This window comes from Aquila chrysaetos, chromosome 26 (genome assembly GCF_900496995.4).
Source record: "Aquila chrysaetos chrysaetos chromosome 26, bAquChr1.4, whole genome shotgun sequence".
NCBI classification, from domain to species: domain Eukaryota; kingdom Metazoa; phylum Chordata; class Aves; order Accipitriformes; family Accipitridae; genus Aquila; species Aquila chrysaetos.
The window spans coordinates 11,563,768-11,586,547 of NC_044029.1; the positions used below are offsets into that span (position 1 = coordinate 11,563,768).

The 22,780-nt window shown below is 40.2% G+C and overlaps 1 protein-coding gene across 6 annotated transcripts in view; it reads right to left on the minus strand.

Moving 5' to 3' along the window:
- Positions 1 to 22,780, minus strand: part of NAV3 (neuron navigator 3) — a 275,913-nt gene that overhangs the window by 61,954 nt on the left and 191,179 nt on the right. For all 6 annotated transcript variants that reach the window (XM_030002936.2, XM_030002937.2, XM_030002935.2 and 3 more), the window contains 3 exons: positions 6,516 to 6,654; positions 2,954 to 3,230; positions 135 to 840 (listed from right to left, as the gene is read on the minus strand). In XM_030002936.2, the coding sequence (XP_029858796.1) occupies positions 135 to 840; positions 2,954 to 3,230; positions 6,516 to 6,654 (1,122 nt within the window). The remainder of the gene's footprint in view (positions 1 to 134; positions 841 to 2,953; positions 3,231 to 6,515; positions 6,655 to 22,780) is intronic.

A 22,780-nucleotide genomic window follows, 5' to 3' on the forward strand; every position in this document is an offset into this window, starting at 1 on the left:
CATTTTAGTTTTTTGTACTTGGTTCTGTTAGTGGCAAAATATGCCCTGAAAAGGCTTTTTGACCAGTACTTCAACACACTGAAAATCCCTGCTTTATATAGTGCAACTTCAGGAAGTCATAGAAAAGCACTAACCTTCGAAAGGTGGGGGAGGCGATATCTGGGTATTTGGATCCCGGCTGCCTAAGTCCCGGCGTGCCAGATGCACTCGCCGAAGTTGGGCTGGATTTGGGGGAACTGGACAGCGAGACGCTCTCGGAATCGGACACGGCCACTTTCTCTTTTTCCTTGTCCGTCTGGTTGATGGTGACAGGGCTGGACCGCCCGGACCCGATCTTGCTTGGCTCTCGCAGTTTGGTGGCAGCAGCACCCGCAGACTTGCTGCTGACGTTGGAGTCGATGCTGCTGGTGCTGGAGCGGTGGCCGCCCCTGCCGGGGATCCCGCTGCCGCTGGATTTTGATGGGCGAGGCAAACTTCGATACTGCAGAGTCGTCTTTGAGTTCACGTGCAGGACGCCGTCATCTTGGTTCTGGGAACCGTCTAAGCTCGTTTTCCGCCCTGCGTTGGACTTCCCGCCGATGGCTGAAGATTTTGGCATTTTTCCTAGAGTCGCCGACCCACTTGTGATGGTTGCTCCGCTTGTGGTGATTATGGTAGAAGATCCCATCCCGGACTTCTTGAATCCAAAGGACCCCGTAGCAGTTGATCTCCCAATGCCAGAGGGAGGCTTTTTTCCTTCATCGCCGCTGCTTTTTCCTGCATCCGATGGAGAACGTTGAATGGAGGCTCCTTTCAGGGGAGTTTTCACTTTTTCTGAAGCTTTTGCATCATCTGTTTTTCCTAAATAAAAGTGTATTCGAAAAGGTCACTTGTGTTTAAGCTGTGATGTCTCGATATCTAATTTGAATGCTATATGGTTACAATTTCAAAATGAAAAAATACACAAATAGAAAAATTACCATAAGAAAACAGACCAATTTGTTCTTTAGTCTCCCATCAGCAGTCAGTAGCAGGTACGATACATTACAGGTAGGCATTAAGTATTAAAAGCTTGAAATTCTCCTGAGAACTTCCAGTATCACATATAGCTGGAGAACATAGCTGTAGAAAATTATCCTGAATGAACTATAAGGGATCTTATTTGGCTTTTTTTTTCTGTTAATAGTATTTCTATATGTAAGAAATAATATTTGAAAGTAAAACATGACACGCAATTAACATTTCCAGAAGTATGACATTAGTTACACATGTAGAAATTAGCGGTACTTATTGAGTTCTTTGGTTTTCACTGGTTACTTTTTTTTAGCTTATAACTAAGTTTGTTCTGGTTTTAGTTACACAAAATTATAAGGGAGAGATTATGTTATTATGGTATGAATCTTCTTGATCTATAACAATATCAGTTATATGAGTTAATAGTCTTTGTCATATCCTTGATATCTTCTCAAGATTTTTGATTTTCTGAGAGGCCGTCTTCAGTACTGCACAGGCACATACCTATATACCATATATTTCTACAGAATGTTATTGTGAGATTCAGAAAGGTTTAAATAAGGTATTCGCTTCTCTCTTAAAAGAAAATACCCTCTTCCTATTTTACAAAGATAAAAAATGCCATTTCTCTTCTACTCTAATTTCTCTTTAAGCACTTATTGTAAGCTCCTCATAAGGAACAAATATTCAGCATAACAAAGTTTTAAATTCAATCTTCAAGTGATTATGGAAGTTTTAGAGGTGGGTGGCATAATTTCTCTTAAGGAACTAAACTATAATAAAGAGCAACACCTACAAGTCAGAACTAAATCCAGCCATGTATTTATCCAGAGCTCATTTTATGCTACGCAAACACATGCGCACGCCAAGATACAGATCAGACTCCTACATGGTGAGCACACAGACTATTAGTAAATGCTTAAAAAATTAAGGCCTCAGTTCTGTGTTGCTCAGTGGCTGCCTGCTCATCTTCAGCAAAACAGATCTGGGAAACTTAGCCTGGCATGCGGTAAACCTTTTAGTCTCTTTTTTTTAATTGGAACTACAGGGGTGTCATTTCTGCATCCATATGACCACTGACCATGGCAATGCTCCCCAGGAATCTTATAGACCAGAGGCTGACCAATACTTAGCAGTTCCAAATTGCAAAGAAACAAAAGAGGCTCACAAAGGATTTGAATTTATTCTGAGGAGATCTTTGTTAGTTGCCTTTACAACTGGGGGTCAAAGCATGCTCATGCAGTATTTTGTCAGGACATGACAAAGGTCCTACAAAGAACTGATAATTTTTTGCTTCAAAACTACATTGCAAAGTTATTACCACTTCCGAGAGGCCTTTCAAAATTAGGTAAGAAGTCATCTAGCACTGAAGAAAGTGTGTAAAAAGATATCTTTTACAATTTTTTATCTCTTAAGAGTGGTCTATAGAATACCCACAGTATCTGGAATGTGACAATTCAGCTTTAGTTCAGAAACACTTATTTTGAGTCCCCCTCACTTGAATGTTAATCTTTTTATCTCAACTTCTAATCTTTGGCCATTTCTAGGCATATGTTCAATGATCAAAGGTACAGGTTTTCTAGAGAAAAAAGATAAGGCATAGGTGAGTCCAGAAATAGTTTTAAGAATTCCTGAATAGAAGTGGACATACTCAAATGATAGTAAAACAAAATGCAATCACAGTTTTTGTCATGGATACTTTCATGTGCGATTAATAAATTATTAGTATGCAGTGTAGCAAACTAACAGTTATAGAGATGAACAAGTTATTACGGTCTTGGCTTGCAGTCATTTATGAGAAGAACTACCAAAACTCTTACAGTTCCTCATGTCTGTCACACGTTTATAATATCCGTTAATTATTTTTAGCCCACTAAAGATTCCTTATTGCTTATGGATGAATTCCAAGTATAAAGCCTTAATTTTCAATGCTGTAATCTGAACTACAGAAGTTTCCTACCCGGGGTCTTGAGCGCACTTGTTCCTGCTTTGTGCCTGGACTGAGCTGTTCCTACTTGTGCAGTCATGCCTCTCCTCCAGGACCCGGTCTGTGAAACAGAGATCGATGCTTTCTGCCCCCCCTTCTCTGACTCTTCGGACAGCCCCGAGGGAAGGCCTTTCCACTTGCCACTGCTGTCCACGCTGCTGTCAAAGTCTTCCTCTGGTTTCTTCAGTTCTTCGGTGCTGCCCCAGGTTTCGCTGTCCGTAACCGAGCGCTTCTCTGAGTCCGTCTTCAGCTACAAGAGATTTGCACGAGAAATGGTCAGTCTCAGCATCTTCGGTATTTGCTGATTTCTTAAATCACAGGAGGGGAGGAGAATAAGCATATTGATTTATTTGTAGCAAAGGCCATGGAAACGTCACTTCTAAAACATTAGAATCCCGATCCCAAAAGTTTAAAAACATTCCCATTTGGGGAAGATGGTTTTCTTTTTTCTTTTATTTTCAAAAGATTTCAACTCTTCCCTTCATAGATAAGCCATAATGAGGTGAAACATAATTTAGTCTAATCATCAGTGGTGATACCCTATTGTTCCTCAACTCCCTCTGAATTTCACAAATGAGTCACTGCGCTGAGAGGTTTTACTAAAGGCTTGAATAAGGGAATTCCCAAATATACTCCTAAAATCACCTCAGTCTGGTTTCTTGCCTTTTCCTACCCGAGCTTTCCACTGACCGAGTTAGGAATATTGCACCAGCAGCACGCAGTATGTTGTGCCACCAGCGAGCAAGGATAACACCTTCGGCAAAATTATCAGGGCTACAGCTGATGGCTTTTCTACTGCTTTGCCTCCGCGGAAATGAATTGTTTCCAACAAGAAACTCACTCTAGCTGTATCAGCTAGCAGAGCAGCTAGAAGAGAGGCTTACGCCAGCACTACCCAGCGGCTGGGTGGAGGTAACCAGCCGGGGTCACGGTTGCTCTGAAACTCAGAGCCACGTGGAAGCTGCCCCAGTGAGGACCTAACACCCCTGTGGCATCTGCTTTCCCTGGGGCATGCTGATAAGGGTGTTCTGCAAGGAGCAGCCCAACAAGACAGACAGCGTAGAAGCCGTGAAAACGCTGGAGAAATGAAAATGTTGGAGACCGACCCTACCCTCTGTGTTTGACAAGGCTTGCGTTCTTTGTGCTGACAGGCTGTTTGTTGTAACCCTTCCTCCTGGGTTTTCCTGCAGCCTCCTGACCTCAGCCTCAAGCCTTATTTGCACATCATCGTCTCGCCAGTCCTGCTTACCTCCGCTCCTCTTTAACAGCAAAAAAAGTGGTGCTGCTTTCAAGTACCACCACAGCCTTATCCTCATACAGCCAACCTAAGCAGGACCGCAAACTGGATTGCATTCAGGGCAGGGCTATTTGTTATTCTGTGTTGCCACAACTCCATCTCCACAGAGACTCCTCTGTGGCTGTTTCCTAGGCACTGCTGTCATAAGTAGGATTAATAGTGGTTAGATGACCGACAGAATAATCAGTCGCTGTTTACATATTTGTCATTTGAGGTGTACAAAATGCAAAAGCTCTCTGCACTTCTGTAACTTCATACGTGCTTTGGAGATGCTAGCACAGACTCTGGGTAAGGATTGATGGGAAAAGAGCCCAAGCAAACATCTACACAAGTGTTGCAGGGTCCTTCAGAAGAGAGTTTTCATTAGTGTTATTGTTACAACATGTGTAACACTCCCAAAGCTTTTCGCATGAATGAATGGTTCATAGCTATATATTTTTAAAGCAAACTGCATCATTTCCAAGAAAAGACAAGTATAATGCTTTCTAAAATCCTTTCTTCACCATTATGGGACACAAAAAGCAATGCTAATCCTCTTTTAATAAGAAAACAACAAAAAATGCCATTTCTACCTCAGGCTATAGCCAGCTTGCACTGTTCCGATCACTTAAAAAGACTGCAAAAGGGATCTCTGTGTTCCCTGAATATGGCTGTCAAAATACTTACATATTCTGCTCATCTCAGCTTCTGACTGAGATTGCAGGCTAGCATGGAGTACAGTGTGTTCTGATTAATCTGGCTGGTAAAGGCAGACCTGATAAAGGTCTGTTCCTAGCCCTCCTAACATAAAGCAACTCTGGTGGGAAAGCAACATTGGAACACGTGCTGCATCTCTGTCCATCACTGAACAAATTGCAAATGGTATCTGGTCGAGGAGCTAGAACATGAGATCGCTCAAATGAAAAACCCGCAAAGAGTTATATAGTCAGCTTGAGATTTTCCCAGTCGTGATGATGATAATGATGATGATGCAGTGCAACAAGGAAGCCAGGACTAGCTGGCCATCACTGTTGATGAGAAAGGGAAGAGGCTGATCTCCAGATAGCACCCATGGGAGACCCTGATGGGGTGGGAGAGGCAATGGTAAGGGCTGAAGAATGCTGGCATCTGTGCGAGTATCTTTGCATGAGTATGACATCGGTCTGAAACCTGTCCCGCTGGAGATTAAAGTAATCTTCGTTCCCAAGTAACTTTATTTCCCTATTGTCTGGGGGAAATTATAAATACGTGCTTTTCTCCTGTTGACAAAGTCTGCCACAATGTACATCTACAAAACAGCTCTCTGGCTGCCTGCAGGAGTCTAAATGGAATTGGCAGTGTCAGCCCTGTGTCCTGAATACTTGACATCAAATCACTGGAGGCAGCAACTCTTCCTCTGTGCTGAGTGTTCAGTCTTGAAGTTCCCTGCTTGTAAACAGGAGATGACATGGCAGAGAATATTTTCTATTGGGACTAATTCTTCTGCTTTTCTTTCTTTTTTTTGGGAGGAACTGAGCCCTGCAAGCATTCTGTATGGTCTTTTTCATTACTTGCGATTTTGAGGGGAGCTGGGAAGAAATACTGGGATACTTGGCACAAGGGCTTTATATATATATTTATACATACGTATATAGCTTGTGGCTGTATGCTGCTCAGAACTCTATTTTGACACCAGCTTATGGGCCCATGGGACACTTTCATTCCCGGACCTAACTGGGGAGAAGAGAAGCTCTGCCACCTTCTGAGCCTCTTTTCTCCCAGTGGAGAGAACAGGGAAAGGACAGTACAGCCTATGCAGTTCTTCCCTGATACGCGTCAGCTCGTGAAAGATGAAAACTAATTTTAAATTGTGCTATCTGTCGAAAGAGAGACTCTAAACGGGATGAAGTGAGTAGAAATCTGCCCATCACAGATCCAGTCATATTGTGGGGTTTTTGTGTTAGGGTGCAGCAGGGACTGGGTGGGGGCTTCCTGAGGCTGGGAGCAGTGGGACCTCCCCCAGGGTGGGCAGAGCAGGGTCTCCCCAGCCGGCACCTTCAGCCGTGGGATGTGCCCCGGGAGCGGGGCGTCTGAGGTGTGACCCCACAAGTCAGGGTTGGGGCAGTGGGCTCCATGGGCTTCTTGCCCACAAGCGTGATAGAGGAGGTTGTAAAATATTCATATTTCATTTGTTTCAGAGGAATTGATACTGAACTCTTTTCTTTGGTAACCTGCACGCTTGCGGGGTGTTGCAAGAAATGGCAATGAAAAGCTACTCACCTGGGCATGAGTGTTCTTCCTTGAAGAGGCAGTTATATTGGAATAAGAGCTGACAGATGAGGTGGTATTCAAATCATCTGTGCTGAGGTTGTCAAGAGTGTCACTGAGGCCACTACTAACTGAGCTGCTGTCATCCCAGCTGCAGAGAAAGGAGCACATCTACTTTACATACTGCATGTCAATAGGCAGAAAGCATCTCAAAAATCAATAGATGTGATTACTTATTCTTCAAGAGGTTTACCAGAAAATTTTCAGTAATATTTCCTAATGTACAACAAATATTAGTTTTCAGTCTTTTTAATTAATTATTCACTCCCTGTCGAGTGGTTGCTTGTTCAGTTAATGAAAGACTCAGGTGCCTTTTAAAAAATTAACATCAGGTCTAAGCAAGCACTGGTGTAAGTCATTAAAACAGGTTGTTTCATGCTTCATTGCAAACACATTCAGCACACTGGCAGGGAAATCCATTAAACCTACCTGGTATTGCTAGCCAAAGCATTATTAATAACTTGGAGAACACCTGATGGATTTCCAGGCTACAGAAAAATAAAAGGAGCATCTCTTCTGCAGCCTAATCAACTGTCAGCAGGAAGCCAGTATTGCCAAAAGTTTTATTTTCTTGTCTTCAGCCTTTGTCTAGTGGGTGCAATGTCATCAAAATAGGATTCCCTGACAATACAGTCACCAGAGTTGACAGAGAACACATTATACATCTCTCAAGAAACACAGGCTGTCAAATCTTCTGCTTTGGGAGATTGAGGCAGAGGATGCAAATGAGAGAAAGGCTACTCTTATAGAAATGTCATTTACCTACTCTCACAAAAGCCTTGCTTTTGCATGGAAGGGAGGCTGATCTGTGTTTCTCAGACCTTTCCTACACAATTGCTTCTCCATGGTGTTACATTATGACTCTTAGCTTATTGCCATAAGCAGCACTATACTCCCAGTTTTGCTGCATCTCTGCCTGTTAATCTTGTTTTGGATTATTCCCAGGCCACAGAGTTTGAAAAATATTCACCTTATCACTTGCAGTGGGATTCATCTCCTATAGCTTTAGCTATATAGAAGTTAAGTATCTCATTTAAGCTATCTATCTAGGTGCCCCCTCTAACCAGTACAAAAAAGCAGGCTTTTATCTCTAAGAGATAACTCATCCTGGCTTAAAATGTCTCAGGTTTGTGGGATGAACTGTCCACTGAAGGTGCCTCTTTATGTCTTTCCCTCTCCTAGAGAGGAGGGGGTTGATAAAGCCAGTTCTAGACACATAACTTCTGGAGAGACAAAGCTAGGTGACATGTTTATGCATGCTGGTAAAGTCCAAAACACAAGAGAGAGTACATAATATCCTTGTTTTGCTGTAGCCTATGTCATGAGCCGCCTTTTACAAAAAATCTAAAATTCAATCCCACAGTCGAGTTAAAGCTCAGTACTATTGCTACTAGTCATTCAGAGCAAACAAGGAAAATATCTGTGAATCCTTATTTTACACGTGGTGTTTTGAGGGATTAAATTCACTTGTCCACTTCTTCATGGAAGGCTTTAGAACGTCGTAACAGCAGTGACAGTGAACTGCATGGTACAGAATGTGTGCTGATGCACCAGAAAGTTCTGCGCACTAGTCTTGTATCATAGCAACTGCAGCAAGCATTACTGTCATTTTGCGAAAGGTAGAAAATCACATTAGTAAGCCAGCTCAGTGACAAGGTAAACATATTTTAGAGGGCAAGAGTTTATTACAGCACTGCACTTTCCACCGTTGAGTACAATGACTACAAATAAATATGTCTTCTGCTACATTTCCAGGTAATATACAATCGAGTGATTTAATAATAAAATTTAATATCTAAGCAATTATAATATCATACCTTATAGGCTGCCCACAATCATTGAAGAACCATCTCTGAAGCACTAGTCATTTATACTTTCTGTATTTTTCAATGTCTAATGTGATACAGAAATTCACTGATGCTAAAAGCCATTATTCAAATGCTGTGTAACACATGGGAATATACCTTGTATAACAGTGTTAAGACCGAGAACCTTAAAGATGGATATAAACATAAATAATATTAAATGTGGTTAGGTTTTAGAAAAGATAATATGCCTTGATTAAAAGATACTTTAGAAAAGGAAAAAAAAAAATTCAAAAGCCAGATCCAAAATGAGATACATTGGGTAATTTCAGAAGCAACATGAACTTTTAATGTATGGCATTCATGTCAATTAATACTTGACCATCAGTTTTCTGAGTCTACCCTAAGACCCTGTTTGTTATTTTATTCTATTCTAATTTTTGGTACTTTATTTCATGGTCATTTTTCTCTGTAAGAAGATTCACATTTTCTAAATTCTGAAATAGTTCAGCTGATTCACAAAATATAAACATCTGAAGTTTTCAGACAAAAATGACTACGGTCACGTTTCTTTTCTATTACGGCTTCTCTGTGGTGTTTCACACTCATCACACCTCACTCACCAGTGGATTATTAGTGGGTTCTGGGAACACTCACAGCTATCTTGTAAGATATAGAGAAGATTATTTTGACACCTCCACTACTGACCTTTCAGAGTTATCACTGTATTTGTCTGGATTTTTTTTCTCTTATGATAGGTGCTCAAGATGTTTTCTAAATTTGGGGGGTTTCATACCCCCAAATTTCTGCTAATATTCTGTATGCCTGTAAAAAATAGGAATATTCAAAACATCTTTCTTTCCTGTATGGTATTTTTCTAAGGACTATTAGAGAAACTGATTCCTACTTGACACAATGTTTCATACCAACCTTTTGAAAATACATAGTAAGAATGGAAATCTCCAACAAAACAGACCGTATCAGCCATCCTTTTGGCGATGAAGACTGTTGTCCTGTGCTTATTTTAGTGCACTGTCCAGAGTTGTTTTAACTTGTTCATGCAGCTAAATCTTTTATCTTTCAGCACTGTTTCCACCTCTTCAGCCCTCTTTCTCCGTGTCTAGATAGTATAGTTGCTATCAGATGAGTTAATATAATTTTTGGGTAATGAAGATGCCTCATTTATAGTTTGGAAAAATTCTTGATGACTCATACTCTTTTCTCCTTTAAACTAGCAAATGTATGACAAACAAATCTGGTAAAATTAGATGTGCATCACCTTGAGATTGAAAACCCATTCTTGAGAGTCTGCAGGAAATTCTCACTGTAATTTTTCTTCTTGTTCCTTCTACCCCTCATCAAAACAATATTCATTGTCGAACTGTACCTAAGGGACTTAATATAGGCTTGTAATATACTGGCTAAGATTCATCTTTCATTTTCATTTTATCTTTCATTTACTTTTCTTTTTCATGCATCCTACAGAGTTTATGACAGGTGATGTTACTACTGCTGCTTATTAATGCCTGACACCACTTCCCTTTTTAAAACCACATTTTAGCTACTTATAACGTTGCCAAATCTGCTTTTTTTCTTGTTGGGTGTCAGCCTCAGGTCGATTCCTTTATAAGAAAATGTCAGCAAAAGCTGTTCAGCTATCTGAGAGACTGAGGCTAAGAGAAAAATGCCTTGTTTTGACAAGTTCTGGCAACCTTTTCTTTGAGAAACCCCTGGATCCCAAGAGGAACTGGAGAAAAATCTTGAAATTTAGCAAGCTGTAATCTTCACGTTAAGGATGTACATTTTGCTGTTTCTAAGAGAAATCCTCTCAAATCTGGATAATTTATAAATCTCTTAAAAAATGCTGTTTGCACATGCCTGGCAGAGTCGTCTTAGGTTTTTTCCCAGCTAACTGGCCAAAGGTTCCTCCCTTCCCAGCAGCTCAGCTCAGCTCAGCTCGGCCTGCTGTGTGCTGCCTAGCTCTGTGTTCAATTCAGCAAACGGAGAGCAAGCAAACAGCCCAGCAGTCACCACTCTCGTTGTGAATCTACGTAACAACACAGTTTTTGATAACACAACCACATACTATTTTTTCTTTAGAAATGCTTCATTAATTTAGTGCTTATAAGAGGTCTGCTCTAGGGATGAATCTGAATTTTGCATTAAAGCAAGCTACCTTCTGTCATTTTTCAAAGAAGTTGAAAGACTTTTGTAACAAAAGGGACATACGAAGCATGATTGAAGCCCCTGGTGTACCAGACTCCCTGCAACCTGCAAGATATTAGGTAACTGCTTTAACCAACATTTTTAACAAGCCGGGCACCAATAAAGAGCTTCTAATTTTCTTTAGAGCTTAGCATCTGACTTGCAAAGATGTAATGCATGCAAATGTGTGCTTTGAACCTATAGTTTGCTGCAGGGGTATCTTAAAATTTAGGTTACCAGCAGCTCAAACTGCATGTCAAAAACCAGCAGCTATTTTTGGCCTTACTATTGCTGTACCTCAGCTGTCCATCTGTAAAATGGACACGATACATACACAAATGAGTTTGAAAACACGGTCTCTGATAACTGTGGATACTCAGACACTACAATAAAAGCACCCTAAAAGAGCCCCTTTGTCTTTAGAAAAATATTCAGACGGCATATGAAAAATAAAATAAGGGGTCACACATGATAAATAACAAGGAATACACAAAATGCCAAATGACTGCTTTATAACTGAACACCCTCAATCTACACATTATATAAAATAAGGACTCTAGAGATTGGGGGATGCTGTTGACCAAACCATGATTGCCTGAAAATGTATGTGTACAAGAAATCTGAATTAAGGTTACACAGGCAACCCTTTAACTTCTGAGTGCTTTTACAACCTCATTAAGTTCTTTTCACACAGCTTGAGTAACATTCAGCTTTACCAACTTTATAATTCTGATAATTATTCCATCACTTCAGTCATACACAGGGCTGAATCCGAGCAGGGAAGCTGTACTGCAGTAGGAATGTCCCTTCACCTTGGGAGCTAGAAAAAGCGTGCCCAACCGTGTGATAGGCACAGAGAGGTGGGTTCCCTCCATCCCCTGGTTAGATTTATGGCCACTGTGTTACAGCCTTCATCCAGAAACATTCCTCATTCTCTTTGAGTTTGCCAAGGCTCTTCACAGTAACATTACCAACATTGTTTCTGCTTGGAAGATCCCTGTTTTTCTTTGATGCACTAGGGGTGCCTTTGAGATTATTTGCACTAGCTAAAACTCATCCTCTAATTCTAGCCTGCATCTTTCAAATCTGAACAGTTCTTGCCCATTTTGAAACAAGAAATAACACTTCTGAAGAAGACTTCCACATTGTCTCTAATTGCTGAAGGTGGCTATGAATATTGTACGCATCCCAGTGCTCTACAAATTGCTCCAAATTCTTTAAGCAAAGTTCCAACTCCTCGATCATATCAAATACTCCATGAAGTTGAGGAATCCACAAATTGCTATCTACACAATTGGTCAGTCTACACTATCACTCTTTGTCTCGCTTTCATTAGCGTGTGTTAGTACTGAAAAATCTCTCCATAATAATCCTCTCATTGACCTTTCTACCGCATAGTTGTTCTAGAAATAGCAAGGTGTCTGAAGTCAAAATACCCGGTGCTTAACATCAGTATGTAGAGCTGAACAAAGATTATAAACATATTCCCACAAGTATTCCCTCAAAAGGAAAGATAAATTGCACTCAGCTGTGCTCATGACACTTTTGTGTTTGCTTTCCACAAGTATTTGGTTTTCTTTGCTTGAAAATAATCCAATTCTGAGTTCACACGCTGAAGTATATGAACCAAATGAGGAATATTTTGTATGGGATAAGACATTATTTCACACAGCAGGAGGGCAAGCAACAGAGCTCTAGGGCAAAGATGCAATGAAACAAGCCAGATAATAGTTGATCGTACCCTACATAATGAAGACCTGCAGAAACACGCAACAAATTTTTCTAGATGTTTTGTGTGATGGCTGAAAATACAAAATACACTGCATTGGAAGAGCAATGGATCCTGAAGGTACCCGACAAGAGGAAGTGGTACTAACAATCTGTTACCTCTGTGGATACCTAAAATATTCTCCTTTCACAGTACTTGTTTCAGAAAATCAAAGCAGTCTCTAATTGCAGACAAGACACGGCAGAGCGCCCAACCACAGTGATTGTTCCTTCCACCCTTCCTGTTTCTATTTTCAGCATTTTCCTACAAGCCCTTAAACTTGCCAGCTCAGTGAAGTCCACCATACTGATAAGCTGGGTCAATGCCTGGAATTTGTTTCAACATTGGCGTACTTCATTCATTTTTTGAGAGCACCTCCAGCCAAAGTGGCCTAAATATGCAAATGAAAAAGCTTTTCACAAGTTGATCATCAGACATATGAAGGCAGCAAGACTCCAATCAATGTGGTATCAAGTCTGCTGGAAAAGTATGATTCCTTCAATGCATCCAGCCCTTGGCATAGTTTGACAAGTTGCTGGCGTTTTTTTTCTTTGGTTCATTACCCATTTTTGCAAGCAGAAGCAGGAACTACAGCTTGCAGAATACAGCTCCAGAAAATAAACCCAAAACCTTTCCTCTTAAGGCATTATTTAATCATAATAACTGTTCTATCTAGGGAGGTTTGTAACTCTGAATGAAAAATAGCACTTTATTTGTCACATGCTTTGTACTGCACATGAAGGGCTTTAGACCGCAGTAGCAGACCTACAGTCCTTGTGTGTCTTGCTTAGGAATGAGAAATCCTTAGCCACATTCTTGCTAATGCCAGTGGAACTCACATACGCCCAGGGACTTGTGTACGGATTTGGGATTCAGGGAATCTGAGCAAACACATTTAGAAAAACAATCTTTACTTGCTTTTTATAGCAACTCTGAGCTTTCAAAACGTGAAAACACTTTTAAACACGTCTAAATCATTCATTACCATAGCGGGTACATACAGGGCAGTGCCCACCTGTATTTCTGCTGCTGGGGGGAATGGTTTTAGAGGACAAATAAGGTAACTGAGATCATGACAAAAGAGTAACATTTGGGGGTAAACAGAAACTTAACTCCTGAGTGTGTGTTTGAGGATCTACAGATCCATACTAAGAGCAGATAAAGAATGAGCAGTGAGGTGCTATCCCTTCCTCTGGCTGCACACAGCTGGCTGGTTTATGTTAATAAATCCTCAGATGATGCAGGTCTCCACGTCCCTCTCTTAGACCCTCTGGATGTCTCTACACAATTGTTCATAGAAACAGGAGAGAAATGAGAAACACAAACAATTGCTTTGATTAGTATAGCCCACTTCCATGTTTGCCAAATAAGATGCTAGTACACTAGTCTACTGCAGTGGCTAGGACTGGGACACCCTCAGTTATACGGGATATTTAAAGTAGCCAATAGTGCCCTAAAAACCCCAAATACCCAAATTTAGCCACCTGTGAATTGAGCAGCTACCTGGACTGTAAGACAATTCGTGTCAGTGATGCGCAAGGCGTCTACATTAAATGTGAGTTAGGAAATCAAAGGTTGGCATTTAATCCCCCAGGTAGTCAGCAGACAAAGGCAGGTACATCCAAAGGGTAAGCAGGAAAGACTGGAGAGAGATGAGCGAGGTAGAGGACTTAAACTAGATGCCCACACTAGAAAGCTTGAACTTAGCACAGCTTTCCTTACTCTACTCATACAAGTTAAGCCCTGCAAGAGGAAGATAGAACTCGTTGACCATCAGTCTGTGCTTAAGCTAGTCCTCCACACATAAAATCCATAAACTGGGAACGCAATGCATAAATCAGCCTCTACAACATACTCCATGGAGGTGGACGTTGTTTCTCTACAGCACACCAGTAAAGTGAATATTAGCATGTAGTCCAGGCTGCTGTCATGAACCATCCTCTCTGACACCCATATTTTAGGACACGTTTCAGGACAGTAAGGCAGGATTTAGCCTAAAATAAAGACTTTATAGCTACTCCCCTAATTGACTTTTGAGAACAGAAATGATCTCTTAGCTCATTAAGAAGAAAAGATAAGAAAATAATTGGACTGTTTTACTCAAAGTAACTCCTCACTAGCGTGCCAATATATCAGCTGGCAAACTTTCTCCTTCAAAGTTCAATTCATCATGAATTAATCCATTTTAAATCTTTTACTGTGAGCTCAACTGCTCATTATTCATAAAACAGCTACGGTGACCCTTCACAGACAGATGCAAGATGGCACAGAGTTCATAAAATCAATATTTTGTTTCAATCCACAGACTGTGAGAGCCAATACCCAGGCCCTGAATCAAACCAGAGACTTGCAGGGGCTATAAATTTCATTATAGCTATTCTATCCTCATAGCTAAATGAAAACATAGCCAGTTGGACTCATACTTCACCACCTTTTCCTCAGCAAGTGTAATGCATTACCTGTCATACCCAAACAAGGCAACCGCTGAAGCGTTAATCCTGAATTACTTTGAGGCCACGGATAGAAAATCATGTCATGTACAGTTCAGAATGGATGCATTCAGCATATTCTAAGGAAAATTGTTTACAATTAAAAGGAATAGCAATGCATGTATGCATCTGCTTTCATGCCGTATCACTTTAGGAGGATTTTTTTTATTTCATATTTGAAATTTTTTATAAGAAGATCCAATTAGAAAATTATACCCTACTACAGAAACTATTTCTAGCGCAGGAGCACAATTAGAGCAAAACGCATTTTTGCAAGGTCAATGTATTTCCATATTTCTTCTTCCAAGCATTTAATAAGTGCTTTAAGAAATAATTTGGTTTTAGACCCTGCAGGAAAAAAAATGAATTGATGGAAGATTTACATTTCTTGTGATAATTATACATACCTTGCAAAACCTGCATACACACACCTCAGGATCTGAATAAGTCTTTGCCAGAACCCCTTCTGGTTTCCACTTATTTCTGAATACAACGCTTAATCTGACATGATAGGGACAGCAGAAAGTCATTAACTAGCTCTAAATTTGTAACAGAATGTAACAATCAGAAGAAGGAACTTTGCAAAGTGGAATTTAGGCAAGTGTTACTTGAATAAAATAATAAATATCCAACTAGAAAAGATATTTTGTTTCTGGAATGTACAGTTCTTTTTTTTGCGTGAGGCAGATAAACAGCATCCATTTTTAATTACATTTCAAACAGTCTATGGAAAATACTAATATATGGGCTGAAGCAAGATGTAAGGAAGTAATTCCATCAAGAACTGTTGACAATATCATAACAAACCAAGGGAGAAAAGCTTTTGATGGAATTATCTTCCTGCTGCTGTTTGTTATGTTTTTAATACACTGTTTGAATCCAAAAGATGTTTCAATTTTTCAAATGCAGATTCAGACAAGTTAATTAACATCAGTTGAATGGACATAAATAAACAAATTACAGTGCCTATACAGTTCTTCAGAAGATACAAAAACAATATAAAACTTTATTCCTTGTTACCTCGTCACTGTAAGAAGTAAAAACGTCATTCTTCACTTTGTATACGGACAATGTGCATCCCCAAAAGCAAAGAGAGAAATGAGATCCCACAAGCATAAAGAAACGTCTCATGGGATCCACATCTGTATTTGAAGGAAAACCATACTGAAACCAGCACCTTAAATACCCTGAGATAAGCAGAATTTGCCATTCATGTTTGCAAACTGACAGCCACAGCTTCAACTGGGAGGGAGGTACTGGAAAATCAAAGCTCTTTACTCAACCTTCTCTTTACAGCATATGAAGAAACCAAACAGATCCTCCTGGTCATTGTTCAGAGGAGAACTCTTCCCAGTAATTATTTGCCTGATGCCTAAGCCCGATTTACTGGTAACCTCCTCTGCTGTGTGTAGTCTCTCACTTTTAAGAATATTTGTTGCTAGAACTATCTATCCTATTTTTGCTTACGTGCAGAAGCAAGGATTTCTTTTTCCTGCTTGCAACTGATTAAACTCAATCTGAAGAAAAAACCATACATAACCGTGTTAGCAGAATGACGAGAAGTAAATCTCTCTTCATTCTGGTCATGATACTTATCCTATAACTCTCCATGAAATAGCAACAGTTAAGAACAGCAGTTTTACGCAGCTTTGCTGTTGGGGTAAAATGAGGTTGGGAGTTGGTTTTGGCTTGTGGGAGACATTTGTTACCCCATATTGTCCTATGCTGAGGATGGAAAGATGTGGCAGGCAGAGACTGAAACAAAATTTTTATATTTAATTTGTAATTTCATGCTTGCTTTTTTTTTTTTTAAATCACCCTTTACAGTTGTTAGCTGACAGTAACAGAGTCCGGGACACCTCCCATCCTTGTCACCTCATTGCAGCACTCCTTGATAACCTCATTACCAGTTAGATAATGCGGTCCCAGAGCTCCTGGCCCTGCGCTGCTCTCCGAGGAGCAGGGAGAGCACCCCGGGAGCGGGATGCCTCCCAATATGCGTGAGGACAGTCAGAAACACAGCCCTTCTGAAAACATGGATGAATTTCATCTGGGAAACAACTGCAAACAACGGGCTTCCTCCTGGACACCCTCATTAAACGTGTGTTTTCCCTGCAGGTCTCAAGACAAGGTGCTGGTTTGTTGGGTTTAGCAACAAGTTGCAACTGTGGGAAAAGCGGCTAGTTTGATGCCTAAAGGGGTTCTTAATAAAAATCTTCACCCTTGAAACTCTTTGAGAGCTTGATCCACACAAATATTTTCAGATAACAGGGTAAGCCTATTATCTGAAGCCTAATAGGCTTACGTGCTTGCAGTCAGCATCACGACAACAACCTGTCTGACAAAGGACAAGTTAAGCAGAACACAAAGCTGTTTCTTCTCCTCATTTTGTTGGCCAGGTCTGTCACACTTGTTGCTCGTTTCCCACATTTTGCTGAGTGAAGACCCAGATTACTGCTTTAGCAGAAAGTAGGAAGGGATTTTCTCCTGCTTCCACATGACCTGATTTTTAGCATCATTTAGTAAGGAATGAAGGCTTCAATGCTCATGGTCTCTGCACATCTGACCTTCAGGCCCCTGCTCATCACTGCTGCCTGGGCAAAACTGCTGGCTGATTTTAATCAAACTTTGCAGAAAACGTAAGGGCTCAAAAAATTATAGTTTGTAACTCTCATGCAAATACACAGCCATATGAAGACAGAGGCATATATCAGTATATATCAGACATACATGATTCTGTACTCAACACCAGACTGCGTAAAAAAAAAAAAAAAAAAAAAAAAGTTTCATCCAGTTTAGGCATATCTTCATTCTTTTTTTAATAAGTAGGTTCATGGAACATTTTTATTCAGGTTTGAGATTTGGAGGTTTTTCCTGATTTTTAATTCCTTCTAGCTTTTTCCCCCGTGAAAGTCAGGCTGCTGAGTTTGGAAAACACAGATTTCAGAGCCAAAATTATTTGCAGAGGTTTAGGCATCCTAGCATTTATTTGATATTTTTTTCAATTCCCAAATATTCAAGATTTTCTTGTTCTGCATTAAAGAGTTATTTGGGCATTTAGATTATTGACATTGGTTAGTTTTAGGTAAATTCTGTTCAACAAGTTTAATGTTATCCTTAATCCTGACTTGTGCCGGGCTTTTGCAGCAGTTCTAAATGCTATTCATTTGCACCGTATGTTACATTGCTGCTTTTCACATGGTCGTTAACAGCAGTCATTGAGCCACAGTATTTTAATTCTGCTCAGAGATCACAACTGGGCTTGACTCTTTCACCAGAAGTTTCCAAATATTAATATTTGTTATTCCATAAACCAGTGGTACCCAATCTTTGTTGGTCCCATAATCTCTTAAAGAGTCCCTGTGCCACGTGTTTATCATCTTGCCAATGAGGGTAGGAGCTCATTTATGGAACTATTACTTCAGGTCTCAACCTAATCCTTATCCAATTTTTAGGAGTCTGGAGAAGAGAGGGTTGTAGGAGTGAGTTGCAGGCCAGATAAATTGCTCAGGTTTCTGGACTATGACAGGGCAAAGTATCATGGGACTATGTGGATATAAGGCTAGCTGGAAATTTTCAATCAAAACATACTAGACTGTACACTGATTTTTTGATAGAAGATGAATCATCTCACAATATTATAAAAAAAATTAAGATTTACTCAAACAATGGAATAAATTAGAAACTAATTTATAGACTTCAGTCAATCTATACTTACATTGTCATATTAAAATCAGAAATAACACCTTTTTACACTGAGAAAAGAGGTGTAACAGGACACTGCAAATATTCTTTTTATGTCTTAGTTTTCAGAAGTTTCAATTTACTTTATTTGATATTTCAAATCATTATGGAAATCTCTACTTAATATTGAACAAAACTGCCTTTTTCTAAATTGAAACATCTTCAATGAAATATTATACCATATGCTAGGCATATGAAAAAATATATAGATAATAACATAATAAAGGATAATATAAAATGGGTGCTTGAAACAGAACTTTAAAAAGATAATTTCTTTTTTCTTAGTCAAACATACTTCAATTTCTCTTGTGACAAATTAAAAAAACTTGCAATTTAATGCAAAACCAGAGCCAAAATCTGAGAAATTCCTTTAAAAAGAAATGGCAAATTTTGATCAAATCTCTAAAGATATGCAACCAACAACAATAACTAATTTTTATGCATGCTAAAGTTTTTTGGTATTCTTCTTAGTGCAGTGACAGATGTTTCCTGAAGGCATTGCTGCATTCTGTTTTGTAAACAATTTTCTTTAAAAAAGAATAACCCAAAGCCTTTAGAAAGTTGTAGTCCTTCTTCTGGATAACAGAATATTTCCCTTGGCTGTTTTTAGCTCAAAGTTCAGAGAAACAGCACGTTAAAAGCAACCCTTTCAGCTGAAAAGGTGGCAGCACTAATGTATCTCACTACGAGTTCTCTCTTCCCAAGGGATGAGAGTACTGAAATTACTATTATTGCCAGATTGACTGAAAGAGAAAAATGGTGTTCATGGATTCAAGACACTCTTGACACAGCTTGTCAGCATGGCGTGGACTGCAGGTTTTAAAAAGAGGACCCATCTTAGCCTCTAAACATCTTCAGCAGGAGAAAAACAACGCCTGATATGCCCGCAGGCGCATAAAGAACCGCCTGAGAGAATTTACTCCCCTAACATGTCAGAATCTCTCAAATGTTTGAGGAACTTGGTTCTGGCTATTTCTCGGGGATTCTGGGTGACTGGGGAGCGTGCTGAGCTCAGCACCAAGGGGCAGAAAGAGGATTTTGTGACGGGACCAAACAAGAAGCGGTGAATGCTGGTGACAAAAACCCTCCGGCTGGTCCTCCCCAGCCCACCAGGTGCCCGGGTGCTTGAGGAATGGTAGCAGCAGATACAGACCGTAGGGTAGGAGATTTTGGCACCTGAGGAGCCTTGTCTGTCTGCTCGGGCGTAGGTGCCAGGCCCACTGCATCCTGCTGGAGATATCTTATCTGCCGGGCACTGGGGGCCGGGTCCCTCCGGGCAGCTCACTTTGCTGCATGGGACACCTCGTCTCAGAGCCAGTTTAAACACCTCTCCAAAACGATGCTTACACTGGGGCTGCAAACGAGACACATTTTAAGCGCAACTTATCCTTGCAACTGTGTGAATTTTTAATTAACATTAGTAATACAAAAAGCAAGTTTGCTATTTATCGTTACCACCCAAAAAAACCCAACTCCAGGCAAGCTATGAAAGTGGGGAAGTGAATCTAAAATTATCAGGGGAAAAAAAAAAAGAAACAACGCATACACACTGTTTTTTCCATGCAGTTTTTCCATGTGAAAAAGAGAAAAAAATACTGTAATGGATAAGCATGAAGGCTGCGGTTCTGCTGGAAAGAGAACAGAAAGGACTTTTTACCACCTGCTAGGAGAACTAGGACTGAAAATACTCATCTGCAATGTTGCAGAAAGAATTAGGATGCAAGAAAGACATCAAAAGACCAGACAGCAAGAGATTGTGGAAATATGATGGACTGAAGCAGAGAGGGACACCAAACTCAAATCCAGCATAAAAAAAAGGATGGATGTTACCTACAAAGGTCAGAGCTCTAGACATTAGCAGGGAGCAGAGCCTGGAGAACTGAACTGCTGGATTGTCTCTGCCCTAGACACATACAGCTGAGACAAAGGGCACTACAGACAGCAGCACAGGGCCCGCAGCAAAAATCCTCCCATGCAATTCTAGCAGAGAAAGTCTGTTGCCTTTACATTATTCAAGTACTTTGTGTACTTACTTTTCACCTGAGATTGCCCTCTTCTCTCCCATTTAACCTAAAATTCAGATAATCTTTGCTCTCTGACAGACCACATAAAATTATCGGAAGCAGCGGAAATTAAAGGGCAGAGGGTATTGCAATAGTGACAACAGGCTATGGCAGCCTGGAAACTAGTGTAAACTTACCTCTTAAAATCCCTGACACGTACAATATGTACTACTACTGATCACAGCTCTTCTACAACTAGCCAATGTTTATAATAGCTACAGCTTTTTCCCTTATAAAAAGTCTTCATTTCCATATCTAACACGCTGCCCCCCCCCCCCCCCCCCCCCCCGGCCCCCAATTTCAATTCCCAGGAAAGGTACATGATTACTGACATAAATATAAATCACAAAATGTTCTAAAATGGTTTTGAAGGACTACAATTGGGGTAAAGGAATAGGTAACCTTATATTGGGTAACAATCAGGACTATTGTGCTAAAATATAACAGATAAGACCAACCATGAGAGAAGTAACATTTATGTAAATATTTAATTGCTAACAAGTAAACTAAGACTACCATTTTCCCTTGCAGCAGTGCAGAAGAAACCCCTGCAAAAAACACCGCTCCCTTTTCTTGACTATATTGCTTCAGTCACTGCAAAGGCAAAGAAGCAGCATTATCATGGAAGCAATTCTTCAATCATCTTGCCAGGTTTTGTGCCTTTTTCCAAAGGAGGAGAAAACCAGAAAGAACAGTCAGAGGACCTCTGACCTTCCTCCGCTTTTTGCTAACTCACTGGCTTAATAAAGACACTTGCTCTCTTGGCCTTCATTACAAGCTCTGATTTTCAATTGGCACCTCTAACGTTGCCATTGATCTAACAGAACTTCACGTGAACATCCTGTCGTACTCAAGTAACCCCATTCTAATTTTCTGATTGTGAGATACTTACGGATGATTGTTACAAACATGATAGTTAAATGAGTTAAAGATTCACTTTTAAAACCTGTATTAAAACTGGAGATTAGAGAGAACATATACAGGCTGTTTGGAAGCCATAGGGTACTCTACACTCAGCAGCGAAGCACTGCGTGTGGCTTTCCCCTCCCTTGGTATTGCTGCTGAGCGACCTGATCCACGTACCGGATTAAGTACACACTAACTTTTGGCCTCACGTTCATTCTTCAGAAACCTAGGCATTGAGCCAAAACGTCACTGGAAATACTGCTGGTGAAGAGTAAGAACAAGAGGGTCCCAAACCAAAGCTCGAGTCCGAAGCCAGTTGCAGTAGTCTGCAAATAAACTTGTCCAGGGCTTGACCCGCTGCAGCTATGGGCGGCTGCTCCCATGTACAGAAAAGAGAGTGCGACAACCGTTACAGGTGTTTGCAGAAAGCACCACAGGATTCTTGCTTGTTATGACAAGCAGGCAGACTCCAGTGGCCCGTTGGTTTTTTTATTCACTTATTCAAGCTTTTTTCTTTGAAAAAAATTAAGTTGGATTTCTCCCTGCTCTTATTAATCTATGGCCACGAGTCAGTCATGGTCTGCCTGTAACGCAGCAATGTCTAGGAGTCTCCCGAGACTGACGAGCTGCTCAGCCTCCACTCTTTTGCTGTAACACTGCTATTAAAAGCATTCGCCATAGTCGAACATGACAGGCTGCTGGTTCAGGCCTCTGGTCATACTCAAATCTGTCAAATACAATGGCTTGCACTTGGGAATGCTGGAGTGTGCAACCCTGGAAAATAAACAAGCCATTAAGGGCTCTCCCCTAGATTGTGCAGTGTGTGAGTCCATCTCACTATATCTTTCTTCCTTTCCACTATCAAAATAGTCTGCCAGTAGAAGTCAGGATATTTGTTTGTTACCAAAAAAAAAAAAAAGAAAAAAAAAAGTGACATCTACTGACATTTGATTCTCTGTTTATTATTCCTTTATCTTATCAAGTACTTCAGTTTAGGCTTTTATAACAAATTTTTGGCTGACTTTTTGGTTGTTTGTTTTTTATGATACACAAACTTCTACCAGAGTTTGTCTGAAGGAAATCTTCACTATTTTATTTATAGTTCTATTACTGAAAGTCAATTCTTTTAAAATCCTTTACTTTGGACACTTGCAAAAGGAGAAATCTCTTGGGGAAGAAATGAAAAAAACTGAGATATAAACCAACTTGTCAAAATAAATTTGAAATTGAAAAGCAA